General features: G+C 38.2%; 1 protein-coding gene across 5 annotated transcripts in view; it reads left to right on the top strand.

The window, feature by feature from the left end:
- The window catches only part of LOC138728525 (uncharacterized), a 49736-nt gene extending 34647 nt beyond the window's left edge, over nucleotides 1-15089 (top strand). For 2 of the 5 annotated variants that reach the window (XM_069871952.1, XM_069871947.1), the window contains one exon: nucleotides 490-804. In XM_069871952.1, the coding sequence (XP_069728053.1) occupies nucleotides 490-594 (105 nt within the window). In that variant the 3' untranslated portion in view covers nucleotides 595-804. Of the gene's footprint in view, nucleotides 1-489; nucleotides 805-2005; nucleotides 2244-6676; nucleotides 6696-14144 lie in introns of those variants that run through there. The other 3 variants (XM_069871948.1, XM_069871951.1, XM_069871950.1) reach the window with 3 other exon arrangements.
- Nucleotides 15090-15219: the final 130 nt, after the last annotated feature.

Genomic DNA, 15219 nt, shown 5'->3' with positions numbered 1-15219 from the left:
CTTCCTCATGAATATTTTTGCCTGTTTGCAAAGCAAAATGACACTAAAGGAAAACTTTTTGGCTTGAAAATGCCGCTGCCACACCCACTATGGAATATTAACCTTTTCCCTAATGTACGCATTTTCTTTTATGAATGGGTTCATCTGACAAACTACAGAGCCAGGAACCTTCATGATTTACTTATTTTTCTCCTCTTCAGCTGGAAATCTATAGTCTAGCCAGAGACTGGATTATACAGAAACCCAGGTTACTGAGATAATACAATGATAACTCATGGGGCCAGTTTACTTGGGATGCTTTGGATCTCAGTTTATTGGAGATTTTAACCAGCTCTAAGTCTTCTAATAGTAATAATGAAGATATTTAACTTTTCTTTTGCTCTTTTAAAGGGTTATAACTAGATGATCTGTAAGGTCCTTTACAATGCAAACCATTCTGTGATTCTATGATATGCTAATGTTAAATATTCTTTTCTTTCAAATTTACAGGTAAAATTTGGGGAGCCACAAGACCTAGACTCTGAGGAACTATTTGGATGGATATCTTCATTCATTAGTGAGTTTAGGAAGGCCTGTGCTGAAGTCATGCCATAAGGACAACACGAATCTTATAAAGAGGTGAGGGAATAAGAAGTCCAGGAAACAACACTTAAGTTAATTGGTTTGAAAGCTTCTGTACCAATAAGTAGCACATAGACAATACACAGTCTGTACAGCAGTATACCTTCATTTTATTCAATTTATAACATGTAATTTATAAGTGGTGTTTGACTTGTAGGATCACAGATCACTTACAAGCCTCTCCTTCATGTTTTCTAACGTATTTGCTTTCATATCTTGAGGTGACCCTTCAGTTAGAAAGAAGACATTTTTGACATTTTATAATTTCTCTTTTTAATATTTTCCTTTGATACCCAGTTTTCTGACTCAGTTTTAACTATTGCTTTCAATGAATAAGTTTCTGTGTGGGAATCTAATTTTTAATTATTTTTATTGTAGTTTTATAAATAATACTTTACAGGTTTTCAAATGAAATGGGGAGCTGTTACTCACAGAGGAGAATATTTAGGAAAAATTTTTGTTTGTCTTTCTGCTTTTAAAGCCTTGCAGCTTTAGTCTGTAATGGAGAAAGTGTCTGGCTGGGTGGTTTGGTTTTTTTTCCCCTCCAGAGCAGTGCAATAAAATAGTGCTTTTTATGGCTAATGTCATGTATTCAAATAAAATACTATAGAAGTGAATCAATATGTGAGATTTGCAATGGGAAGAAGAGAAAAATATCAGAAAAGCAAAATAAAAACATGTCATGAGGTATCTAAGTAATGGTTACTGGAGGTAATTATCCGTGGTTCTCAAAAGAGAAAATACTCCTATTGCATTTGCTGGCTTTTACATATTTTTAATTAGAATAATTATCTGGAGCTCAAATGTGCAAGGAGAAAAGGAGGCCTATGAATGCAAAGATAAAATGGATGTATTTAACAGTGAAGGCAGAAAATAATTCTAAAAGGTCATCAATAAAATTTGGTATTTTCTCTACCTGTTTTGCAAACAGCGTTGTCTGAGAAAAAATGTTTTACCTGACTTAGTTTAGGACTAACTGCCCGGGTCTCACAGTGTTCGGGCTTTGATAGAAATGCCGTACACTCTCCCTGACTTCAGTGCTAAAAAGAGCTAGAGCTAACTGTCTGAAAGACTTCAATGCACTTATATCTAAAAATTACATTATCACAACCCTCCTTCAGCTGGCATACAGAACTTCTTTATGCCCAGCATTTAGTTTGCTGTTCTGGATGTGACCAATGCTGAACATCTGGGTGTTTAGAGGAAAGTCCAGCACAGAGCCCAGGCACCCACCAGCCAGGTGCTGCAGGACCTAGACATTTCGTGCTGCTCATGTCAGGCAGCAAAGGGCTATCTCCAGGAATACAGAAACACTTGAACACTGTAGGGAAAGCAGCGATAAAAGAAGTCCAAGGTTTAATTTTTTTCCTTGTCTTGGCCTCAGAACTTTAAAGGGCAACTGCAATCTGCTGTTGTGGGGAGCTTACAGGTTTTGCTTCTGATGTGCCATGACTGGCACCGCACCCTTATGTGAAAAGGCAGAAAAGAATTCCTGCAACTAATGTGTCCATCACAAAAGGCAAGGGTGTCACTTCACACCAACCTTAATCTGCTGAGGGAAGGGGATGCAGCTGAATCCCTGCCCTTCTCAAGTGCTCCTGTTCGGAAGCCGAATCTACTCCTGAGGAAAAGTGCACACAACCTCTTTCTCAAAGAAGCAAGCAGATCATAAACGCTCTTTTAATATCACAGTTCCTACCTCTATTGTGAGGAGTCACCAAGGAAGTGGAATCCTGCCCTGAAGAATTCAAATCCCTATAATCCTCCTCCTTGGGGACCGCTGTGGCCAAACGGTGTGCTAAGCTGGCAGCATCTCATTCCTGGTCAGTGAGCGATAACACTAGGGAAATGTCTTCAACACCAGGAATCACATGTTGAGCAAGGGTGCTGATGAGCAAAGAAGATCCACTCCTCCAGCTTTGTGAGGAGTAAACCTGGCACCAGCTGTGGATGCCAATGGGGCTCGCTACTTAACTTCTCTGCCTTAAATACAAACCTTATCTTAGAGGATGTCTAAAAAAACTCTTTGAGCAAGAGGCTCAACATACTCTTTATTTCGTCTGCTTAATATCATCTTTCAGGGACCTACCTACCATGTATAGAGACTGTCCTGCATGAGGTAAAGGATGCCTGAGCTAGAGGTCTGCATTGCAGCAGCAGCAAAGGAGCCAGTGTGTCCCCTCAGCTTTGTATCATCAGTGTTGCTGCCATCCATAAGTTCCGACAAAGTTCATGATTTGAGCTTTTCAACAGTCTTCTTAGGACTGTGCTTCTAGTTAAGAACATGTGGTCATGTTTCCCAGAGCCATAAGGAAAAAAATAAAAACCAAATAGAAAAGTTTGTACCCCTGATACTTACTTTACAGAAAATTATTTACAGAAGCCAATAAAGGGATTTAATTTCACAGAAACATATTTGTTATGTTTGCCTCAGGTCAGGATCGGAACAGAGACATCTGGTTGCCACTGAAGTCAGTGGCACCTACCTGTGTATCGGGAGCTATGGCTTACATCGCACATTGATTATTGAAAGAGGAAAATTAAATTCCTTTTAGTTTTTTACATCTCTATCACATTGCCTTATACAGTGCATGCACATGAACAGTAAATAGCACTTGCAGTTTTTGATGTGCTGTTAGTGCTTCAAAATCTGAACTATCTTCATTTATATGTGAATCATGTAAGATAGACCTGAATATAAGTGCCATTTCCATGGTATCAAGATCCCTGCATCCCTGAACAGCATTCGTGATGGTCATGATAAGTTTCATGTTTTTCTACTATTACCTTAGCTCAGGAGTCCTGGGAAGTCTCTTTTAACTAAACAGGTTTTTTAAAATTTTTTTTTCCATGACTCACTTTTTTCCCCTAGTCTTTTTTCTCTATTATTATATCTAACAGCTTCTTCTTGTTTTATAGCTCAGCTGGCATGGCTTTTTCCAATTAAAAATATATTTTACACAGTAGTCGATATCTGTGTCTTTGTGTGAATATCCTGGAGCATTAATTAAAAAAATTAATGTCCAAATATCCTTCTTGGCAAGAAGTTCTAGCCTCTTCAGAGAGCACGAAGCTTTCCTATCGAGTGGGAGCTTACTGAGGAGACATGTTTCAATTTTCTTGAACAAGCTATTTCTTCAGTGCCTGTGAGTTTCAGAGACTTCCTGATTTACATGTAAAAATAAATAAATAGAGCTTTTTCGCTACCTCATACTTTTCCCCCAAGCGCTGTTTTGCATAAGACTGGGGTTTTCAGGTCTTTTAGAGTCAACCGTATTGCTAAGTTTTAGTGATATAAAGAATAACAGTTACTACATCTTAAGTTTTATTTGTAATTATATAGACAAGCCCTAAGTCTCCATGTGGATAGTGTCTATAATGTCTTTGGAATTCTTCCTTAGTGCTGACAGTTTTATCTGGCAGACCTGTAGTTGTGAAAGGCAAAACATTGAATGAGCCTTCTGCTTGGGAAAACTAATACAATTGGGAGCACTCTGACAAGTAGTAACCTATAAAACTGTAGTATTTCTGCCCCTGGATTATTTGTTTCCCGATGAAACCCACAAAGCCGACATTTGGCACAGGATGAAATATGAAAGGTTAATAGTGATGTTATATAAGTCGTTCTGCCCAGTGAAATTCATCACAATATCCAGTTGCACAAAGTGAGGCTGTGGGTCAAACGCTTCATGACAACTCAGCTCTGTAAGAACCGTTTGCCCCTGAAGGAAATCAAGATCTCTTTTGATAGTTTATTTCCTTAAAATGCACACTGCTGGTAGTACGTCCAGTACTTTAGCAAAAGCAGGAAAGATAACTTCTGGATCTCGTATTAGACATCAGTTGCCTTCAGCAAAATCATGAGGGAGAGAAGCCCTGCACTCTGGGGTTGGAGCTTCTGATAAAAATCCCTAACTTTATCTGCCAGTCCAGTGTCTCAGTGTATTCCAAGTTGCCCCAAGAAATGCTATAAGAAACAGAGCTTACACAGGCGCGGGTCACAGAATTGCCTTGAGCTCCCAGAGAGGCCAGTGTTACATGTGTACCAGCGCTCACAAGGGTTTTACAAGAACTCACAGATTGAATTACAAATATCTTTCCCCAGGGAAATTTCCCAGAGTTTCCTCAAATCAAAAATCTAAAGACCTGAGGTTATTCAACATTAAACACAGGAAAAAAAATTAGTTTCCATAAATGGACAATTCTATCCCAGGACAGTGGCTGAACTTTGCTTTCCAGTTTTCTTCTTTTCTATTTGATCTGCCAAGCGCCTGCTAATTTGTATAGTTGAACAGTAAAGCAAAAATAAAAATCATGGTCACTTAGAAGGTGTTCTGTGCAAAAAAGCTTTGTAGTCACTTATGTATGCCGGTCTTTTAGTTTGAATTAATGCTTTTCAAATACAAATACCAATTGCTAGAGAAGAAAAAAAATTGTGTTAGACAAAGAGAATGAAAACATGAGGTCTCTAAAAGGGAACCTGGTGGGCACTCAGTGTACAACAACTAAAGCCTGAAAGTATTCTTAGAAACTACTCACTCCTGTGCTTAAGAAGTAGCTGCTAATGATGACTCAGAAGAAGCACAAACATATTTCAAGCTGGTTGCCTTAAAGAAGAATACATTAAAAAATTCAAACTGTAGGTTTGCTTTGACGAAGCGCTGAGGTGCTCTGACTCAAACAGGGACTCAAAAAGCCCTTGATGAGATCCATTCCTGCGTTGCTTGCAGGAGTTTTGCTGTGGATATTCACAAACTCAAGATTTCATTCCCTAATTTGAAAGACATTTTCAGATGGCTAAAATGCTCAACTGGTAAGTTTTCTCATCAAACTAAATGCAAATATTATTTTTTTTTCACTGTTACTGCTCACCACCCAAGTAGAATGTACTACAAGCTGAACTGTCTACTTTATTCCCAGAGTAAAAAAGGGAGAGTCTTTCAATGAAAACTCTAACTTGCATTCATGCAGGTATAAATACTTGGTGTAAATAAGATTTTAATTCGCATTAACTTGAGTATTCCATGTCACAGCATATTACTACATCTGATGTGATATGTCTAAGAAGCAGACTGTGCTTTTTTGGGCATACATTGAAATGATTGCAGGGATTGCTAAATATGCTTAAGCCTTACTCTTGCTGCCTGTGTACCCAGGGATGAATTCTACCCCTTGAGAATATTTTAGTCAAGGACAGTCACCAGTAATTACACAACAGAAAACTACAAAGAAGGTAAATATCGCTTAAAGGTCATTTTACAAATAAGGCATTTGAAACAAAAGGCTTCAGATGTGGGTTTTAAGTCTCTGGATGCAATTTAAAAATGCTGTAATGTGTTTTGAAACAAATAACTGACGCTCTTTTTCTTGTGCAAGGATAAATAGCTGGTGATATATGCTTTGGTGACATCATTTGCTCATGAGCATTGAACTGAAAAAAGGAAATAACCCCAAAGGTTATTGTCTGTAAAGTACTGATGAGCGTATTTATACTAAAATTCTTCTTGTAGCTCCTAGAAATTTTCCTGAACACGCTCTGTAGGACTTGGCCAGAAATGATGTAATTAAAAATAGAAATTTGCTTGACTCAATTTAAAAACAGTAACTTTTCGCAGCCAGAAAATAATTCCTAGATAATATCCCAACTTGCTGTCATTAATGATTAAATTGAAGTTTGTTATTTGGAATCCTGCCATTTAAAACAATCTGATGTCTCACTTTGTTGTCAAGAATTAAGCTGATTAGGAAAATTAAAAACAACCAAAATCCTTTTGGTTATGGATTTAGTGAACTTGCCCTGCAAAAGGACAACCCAGCTGTGATGACTCTGCTCTCCAAAGTACAGCTCTGGCTGCATTTTATGAACCAGCTCTGTGCAACCAACCTGCCACGTGCCAAGCTGATGGGCACAGCTCTTGCTCTCACAGCTTCTCATTTAAAGGCACTGATTGTACCGTATCCGTGCGGGTGTGCTGTGAAAAATAGACATTTCATGCAATGAAATTTAGAAAACAGTCGTGATTAATTTAATTCACTCCCACATCTTCTCTTGCAGTTGTGCAAAATCTGTCAAGTATTATTGAGGTGCACATAGAAAATGACTGTCTAGAGATTTGGACAGTCAGTTGGAAAGAGGAAGGAGGAAACCTAAGTGTCAATCACTATTTCAAGATATGTTTGTATATTTTTATATTGAAATGTCACTGGTTGAAATAAAGACCCACCAATAATACAGAGGTCAGAGCTCACATTTATCTCTTCAGGGCAAGGCTGTAGCATGTGGACTGGGGAGGTAGAACCCCTAGAGCCTGGTCTCTATGAACATGGTGACTACACTTGGTTTTTTGGATCCAGCTCTTGGGACAAAATGCACAAAAGTTGTGCAGAGCCTGTGTTTTAGGTGGTTAAATACTTTCTATCAATATGTCTCTCCCTTTCTGCAAGCAAGGAAGGCTGTTCTGACACCTCCCTCAAAGGGTTGGAATACATGGAAAAAAATAGCTTTTGTGTCAAAGCTTTTTTATCTGAGTCCTTTGAGACTCAGATAATTGCTTATTAGCAATCATCTTGATGAAGTCAGCCTGTGGAAGAACTTTGAGCAGCCACAGAGAAAGCTTAAAGGTTTACCTGCTGCAAGAATGCCAGTGATTCAAGCTCAAAATCCCATAGGCTGGGATTGCACTAAAGCTGGGAAGCAAGATACTGCATATAAAGAAATTACTTTGGAATGGGAGTATCAGGTAAGGACACCCATGTTTAGTATTTTGACATTGGAGTGATTATTGAATACTGTCATCTCTTCAGAAATATTTGGTGTTTGGACATTTGTTGCATTTTCTTTCTGTTTTGCCTAGAATTCTTTTACATATTTTGGTAGCTTCATTTGAAATAACAAAAAAAAAAAAAAGGAGTTTTAGCAGAATCACAGAATGATGGAGGTTGGAAGGTACCTCTGGAAGTAATCTACTCCAGAGCAGGGTGCCCAAGACCATGTCCAGTGTGGTTCTGAATCTTGGCTGATAGAGAAGATGGACATTCCACAATTTGTTGGTGAGTTTAATGTTTCTAGAGGTTATTAGCTGAGGACAAAAGCAAAGCAAAATGTGAGCTCAGGAGCCTCATTTCCTTAAGAAAGTGCATTTAAGAAATGACAACAGATTATCTCTTGAGAAAGACATCTACCAGCTGAAAAGGTGCAGCAAAAGACTTACTAGCAGGATGCCTCAATATCTGGGTACATTAGATAGTAGTATTTCCTTTCTCTGATTGAAAGACTCATTTAATCATTTTCTAACCCACTACCAATTGTGAACTGCAAATATTAGAACTGAATAGATACTTGATATTAAATATTTTAAAGATTTAAGTTACACAAATTATACACATTCCATAAGTTAGCCACACATGTTATAGAAGGAAATATATATGGAGATTATAATATTCGCTTTCCAAATCTATTAACCAAAATATTAAGTTGAGAAAATGACATGTTGGTTTTAAAAGATATGTGCTTTGGGGAAACAGCAGAAGCAAGGTTTGAGATACCGTGTTCTCCCTCTGACAGACTGTAGTAAAATTTAGATGCTTTGAGGCAATTTTCCACATTCACAGTCACAAATAATTTCTGGAAATGTCAAGTTTTTAGAGGAAATTTCTAGAACTAGGGTCAAATTTTCTCTTTTCCCTCCAGTGCTGCTGGTCCCTAGCAGAACAAATGAAAAAGCAAGGAGAAAAAATAAAAGGAAATGGAAGGAAAGTGGAAGTGTTAAACATACCATAACAAAACAAATGTCAAGACTTTTCTTTGGAAGTTCATTCTTCAGACATTAACCACCATTTAATCGTGAAGTCTGTAGACAAAACAAACCTCTCTACTTTTCTCAAAGAAGGGATTCATTTGGCCTAAGACCACTTATTTCTTTGAAGTGGAAAGTGTACTTTGATTGATCCCCAGGTAGTTTTATTCCTTTAAGCCTTTTCTTTGGTTAATTAATTTTAAAGAAATAATTTATTAACTTAGCTTTGCTCATTTAGGGCTCTCCATATGGAGCTTTCCTACGGTTGTTGCACTACTGTGCCATCCCAACATGCTTTGACCTGCTGCAGAGAGGTTAAAACATCTGTTGGAGGAGTAGAGAATACTTGTTGGAAGCCAAATACTGGGGAGAAGTGAAAAAAAAAATGCTGTAGCACATTTCTGTCCCAGTTGCTAAGGTGTTTCTAGAGATTTGCTTTTATAATATTTATTTTCAAATGAGAGGAGAGAAACCAGCTACTTGAAGGTACCATACTGTGATTTTTACATGTTTTCCAATTGCAAGTGACTGTAGCAGGACTCATGCTGCAAGAAGGCTGGAAACTAGTCTGAGCAGCAAATAGATGCAATGAAAGGTGGCAAGTCAAAAACCAAAACCTACAATATGGGAAGAAAAATCGCTTTTTTCCTTCTATTAAAGTTGGCACATCTCAACAGACAACACTAAAAACCTTAATGCGAAGTCATTCCCTGTGGCTTCTTTCCTGAACATCATCACAAGTCTTCCAGTCAATCCACTCTCTTTAAATATCAAACAAGCACCACAACCAATGGTCAGTCTCTTAATTCTCTATCTTACACACTTCTTTTAATGCAAATTATTCCCTCAGTAATGCTGGTTGTAGTTTTCCATCGGTTCTTGCTATGAAAACCACTAAGTGAGACACTTACCTGGGACGATTTCTCCTGAGGGGAAGTAATCTGTGTACCTCGATTGATGTCAAAGAAGATGAACTAAATTATACCACTTCATGATCTAATTTTTCTGTGGTTTCCTTGACATCAAATTAGCAAACTATACCTACAAAATGTATTCAACAGTTTAAGCTAAATTGACTGCCAGCAGATTGCTGCAGCCTTCATAAACTCCATCCTGAGTTCTCTGTAACCACCCTGCTCAGTGAAATGGGCTCTGAAGCTCAGAGAAAGTAACAAATCATGTTTCTTCCCCTTCCTCCTGCTACAATAGAAAGATTTTCCTGCTAGGCTATTTTTTCTGGTTTTCTGACCATGATTTTGTTGTATCTGGGCAAAAATGTCACTTCTTGTCTCATTAAAATACAGTTGAAAAAAAATCTAAGATCACTGAATAAGTCAGTGCAGCTCTTTGCAAAATCATTTATTTCATAAAATTATGCAAATGTATCGGCTAAATTAGTTGAAAAAAATGAAAAGAACGGGATTGTGGATTTTTTCCTAGACGTGAACTGAAATGCAGTAGAAAAAAAAGAATTAAATTTTACTTTTTAACAAGTTGCAAGTACCTGCTATAAAGAGAGTTAATATATGTGAGTTGATGTTACATTCTCAGTCCACCAAAGCCTTGTTTTTACAAGATGTTTAAACATGTAATTTAGAAAGAGACTTACTGGAAACAAGCAATATTAAACTATGTTTGGATAGCCCAGCCAAGATTAATGATGAAATTTATTGTCCTGTTGATGTTGAAAATAATTGGCTCCTACCTAGGATCTATGAAGAAGTAGAAAGAGCATACAGGTAAATCTGGACTATGTCTATTGGACTCAATATAACAGTATAACTATGGAATATTTCCAGACATCCATCAAGGAGTAATTGCAGAAACATTCTGCTGTAAGGAGCTCCAGAATCTAGACAAAAGCATTTCAGACCCTCAGTTGCATTTTGATTTTGGGCCCAAAGTGTGCTCAGGTTTGCAGTGTTGGCTGCAAGAAGGTCTGGCTGTGTAAGAAATGCTGAATAAAGACCTCATATGCCAATGGTGTCAGCATATCTGAACAATTTTACCTTTATACACATGCAGCATCCTGCTGACTTCATTTTCTTAATCACCTCTAAAATTCACACAGAATTTTAGAATTCTGTTTCTTAAGTTGGCCATCAAAACACAAATCTATTATAGAAGACCACTGAGGATATTAAAGAAGCCAAAAAAAATATAAGTAGACAATTGTTTTTCACTGGTTTCTTTGTTCTGCTGCTGCAGAAAGCTTAAAAAAAATCTTGTAGATGGACTGGAATGAAGAGAGGTACAAGAGAGACAAACAGACAGAAAAAGCTTACTTAAAAAGCCAAGCAAGGTGCCAGAGATGAAGCACACACACATGCACACACAAATCTATATATACATGAAATGGATTAAAATAAAGCAAGGAAAATGTAGGTCTGATTCTGCATCTGTCTGAACAAAATAGCAAAAATTCTTGTTCATTTAAGTAATTCCAGCCATATGTATGCGTGTGGCTGAAGGTTTGATTATATTCCTATAGTATCTCTGTACATTTTATGCTTAAATAAATGAAATTTACTATATAAAACATTTGCAGAATCTTCTAAAGAACCACTAAGCTCATTAGCCAGGTGAATTAATTTTGGGTTTGGCCAACAAACTGTGTAAGTAGCTGAAAGCTACAGGGCCAGCTGTCTGAAAGACGAGTTAGTCTGTACGGGAGCCAACAGCCAGCTGGAGACGATAGCCAACTTAGGAAATACAATATTTAGCCTGAAAGAATGTCAAAAGACGGTAAAATTCTGACCACCGAGTTCCGTAAGCACAGGTTTGAATTGTTTTCAGTATTCTGCAGCCTTTCTGCCCCCTTCTCCTCCCGCACCGGGTGACCTCGTGCATCCTCATTAGGACGAGTTCAGCGAAAAGCCAAGTAGAGCAGCACCAGAGCTGGGGGTTTAATCCTAAGAGGAGGTTGATGGGTGCTCAGCCAGCTCACTACAAAACTGTGATACAAATTCAGCAAACAGAAAGCTCGGCTTGACAGAAGAGAAATATAATTAGGATAAAGAAAATAGAAAAGGAGAGGAAGGACGGTTCCTGTTACTGAGGGGTTGGGAGAATTTGTAAGGCCTCTAGACATGAGCAAGAAGCTCAAAAGCAGGAGAGGAAGTCTGAGGCAGATTATTTCTCCCTTTTGTAAGGCAAATAACTAATTATACAAAGCAAGATTTTTCTTTTCTAAAGAGATTCGAAATGTGTTATGCAATACTGATACAGAAATTGTATTTAATGCATGTTTACAAGCCTAGAGGTAAAAGAAAACGTAGATATAAAATTGGTATTTTCCCCTTATTCTCCCTGTTTCCTTGTTCTCCCTTTCTTCCCTTTGTCAGAAAGATGCCTAGCATACCTGCAAAAATTTCCCTGTGAAACGGCAAAATTCTTCTAGCTGGAAACAGTTTTAGGCTTCCTCAATACGTGTCTAGAAAAGGAAGGAAACAGTGAGCTTAATCTAACTGAATTTCCATTTTGAGCATTGTTGATATTTATTTACTCATTTTTCTTTCAAAGGAAGAAAAAAAAAATCCCTGTTAGAGGGAGCTGGATCAATACTAAGAAATTCTTTGTCAGATAAAATAAGAACGATCATTAACTTTGCTGCTTATAAATTAAAAGCAAACGTCAGTTTTCCACTCAGCTTTCCCACAGCATCCCCAGCAAACTTCCTTCATTTTGTTCAGCAATTAAAACCCAGCCAACCACCTAAGCAAATGCTGTTGCTAATAAACTTTAAGCTCTCCTCCTGCTGCGTGAGTGGGAAAAAAGGAGTTTCAGGTATTTTGCTTATGGGGTCTCTTCAGTCTGTTTACTTAGGCGTGGATTTGAGGCTGAATTATGTATATTATTTATAGATCCAATCCCCCTCGAAGCGTCATATAAACAAAGTTCACGGCTGCTCTGGTCGATGCATGGGCTCCCTCTGGCCATGGCCAATCCCTGCCTTCTTCATGGCCCTGGCTGCAGGATCAGCCGTAACAACCCCGTTATTAGTTCAGAAATTATTGATAGCAGGCTCCGGTCTCCATTTAAAGGCTTGATCTGTTGCCACCAAGAATTTGTTCTAATCACCATGTTACTCTGAATTGTGATTTGGTGCCATGGTAGCAAAAAAGACTTTGTCTAGAATCATTGAATCATTAAGGTTGGAAAAGACCTTTAAGATCATCGAGACCAACCATCAACACACCACCGTGCCTACTAAACCACGTCCTGAAGTGCCACATCTACATGTTTTTTGAACACCTCCAGGGATGGTGACTCCACCACTGCCCTGGGCAGCCTGTTCTAATGCTTCACGACTCTTTCAGTGAAGAAATTTTGCCTAATACCCAATCGAAACCTCCCCTGGCACAACTTGAGGCCATTTCCTCTTGCCCTATTACTTCTTACCTGGGAGGAGGCATCTAACTATGGTTGATTGCAATGCTTTGCTTTTGAATGTCTGAGAATGCTAACTTTATTGCAGCTTGCATTCATTTTATTTGCAGGAAGAAATCAATTTTTATTTTCAGTTCAGCTCTTCTCCCTAAAATACACTTTCCCTGATGGCCTCTATTTTGCTTTCCTTTTCCCAGAGATTTCCACTGTGCTTGTAGCAGTTGGCTGTTAAATCATGATTACTCAATCAAATTACTAATTTTACTGAGATATAACCAAGCCAGAAACACGTCAGAGTCAGTGGTACTCTAGAATATGTTTTAGAGATGGAAAAGAAAATAATGAAATGATGAAAAGGGTTTGTCCATGCTCTGTTGTAAATAGGAAGAAATGCCCCAAGTCAAAAGCAGCAAGGTAGGAAAAGGAGCCCTGGTGTGTGAGATTTTCCCCTTTCCAATACCACAATTCAAAAGGTCTTTCAAATAAAATAGGATTTTCAGACCGGAACCATGTATTAGGGTCTTTGCAGCATGAGTGTGGGGAAAATACAGGGGAAAAATCTGCTCCCTTCTTCATGTTACATTAGCAGCCTCATTTAATTGGACTTCCTTCAGATTAGGTACCCTGATGTGAAAATTAAATGCCATCTGCCAAAACATTTTTGGAAATTGTTGACATTTCTGAAAATGTGATCCATTCTGCAGGACCGAGTTCACTTCAATCTCCTTTCACAGGTGATGAGAAATATGATGTTAATCATTAGTGTATGCGTGTATCGTTAGTCTTGTGTTATCTGTGCAGATCGACAAGTGCTTCTAATAGAATTGTTGTTATATTTTCTGACTTTGCCAGAATAGATCATAGGAGATGAGGAGCACTTAGCTTTTTCAGACTGTGATCTCAAAAGTTTCTGCATGCGAAATATGTGTGCAAATTTGTTCCTAGCTTGCGCTGAACTTAATCTCAGCTGAGCTCTGAAATTAAGTAGCTGTGTTCACAAATGGCTGTAATTAGTTAGCTGCATACTTACTTCCTAATTTGTTCACACAGCTAAAGTAACGTGCATACAGAGATGTATGCACAGCTCTGGGAGACAAGCACACGAGTGAGAGGTGCTTCTCGTGGCTTTGACTGCACTTCTAAATCTGCTCTGTGCAAAACAAGTCCTTAGGTATTCAAGTGAGAGAAGTGGAAGGGGAAAATGCTGTTGCCAGGCCAGACTTAGCGGGTGCCTGACCTGCAGGCAAGGAAAGTCAGCTTCTGAAAAATCTGATTCAGCTTACATCTTGTCTTGCTGACCAGTTTGGTTTCTGATGTTACTTTCCTTTTTTATTTCAGTTTCTTAATCTGAGTTTTGGCTATTTTCTTGATTTTCCGTTTTTTTTTACCCACCACAGAGACAGCTGGTGTCATTGTCCATAACAAAATGTAATTACAACAACTTCTCTGAAATTATTGTAAACTTTTAAATCTCTATCAAGTGACTGATCTTTCAAAACTGCCAGCAGTTTCAAATTTCAATCTAAATTTATGTACGTTACAAATTTATTTGCTTTTATTTGTGCAGTGTAAAAGGCTACTCAGCAGCATGAGTTACAGAAGAGTTTTTAAACACAAGATGTTGAAATAGTGTGTAATTAATTATACATTTGTATTTATTTACAAAATATTGTGCCACAAAACCTTCTCTTGTTTTCATTCAGTTTTGTTTTGCAAGAATCCTCTGGACAGGTGTCCCTATGCATTGGCAAAATCTTCTAAACTGCAGATCCAATTTCTACAAAAGAGACAAAGTTGTGCTATGAGTATTTCTTGTTTCCTTCCGTTGTTTACAGAAAATGGTATTTCTCAGCTTTATTCTTCTGTCCAGGTTGGTGCCAGTGAATAAGTGGATATGGATGCATTCCTAGAGAATAGTGAAATTTCATCTTACCTCTTGTCTGACCAATAGGATTCCTTAAAATTTGAGTCTAGCTTTCTGAATTTGAGAAAGTATTGTATTTGTTGCCAACTAAGAGGACTTTTAGCTGCTTTATGGCTTCTTGAAGACTTTGCTGAGTTCTACAGACTTAATTCTTCACTCCTGGTTCTCCGCATCAAGGGAAAACTAGCCCCAGCTCCCATTTGCCTGCAGAAAGCCTTGGTGTTCAGTAGAGAGTGGGTTTCAGTGCTTTATGGTACGCCTCCTTGTTTCCTGTTGCTCCTTTAATTTCTTCATCTATTAGTGTCCAGATTTATGGCAGCATTTGTTAGCACACAGAGCTGAGGAGCTGTGTGAACTTTCTGTATCCCAAACTGCCTCCTCTAAGGAATGGGAGGCAGCAAGATGTGCTGGCATTTCACAGCTCCAAAATAGATCAGCACCTTTCCCAGTTCTGTTTGAAAAGCTGCACCCAGATGGAGGTGCCTCTGG

This window comes from Phaenicophaeus curvirostris, chromosome 18, assembly GCF_032191515.1.
Source record: "Phaenicophaeus curvirostris isolate KB17595 chromosome 18, BPBGC_Pcur_1.0, whole genome shotgun sequence".
In the NCBI taxonomy this organism is placed as follows: Eukaryota; Metazoa; Chordata; class Aves; order Cuculiformes; family Cuculidae; genus Phaenicophaeus; species Phaenicophaeus curvirostris.
The sequence above is the reverse complement of the archived record's forward strand: the minus strand, read 5'-3'. Positions and strand labels throughout refer to the sequence as shown.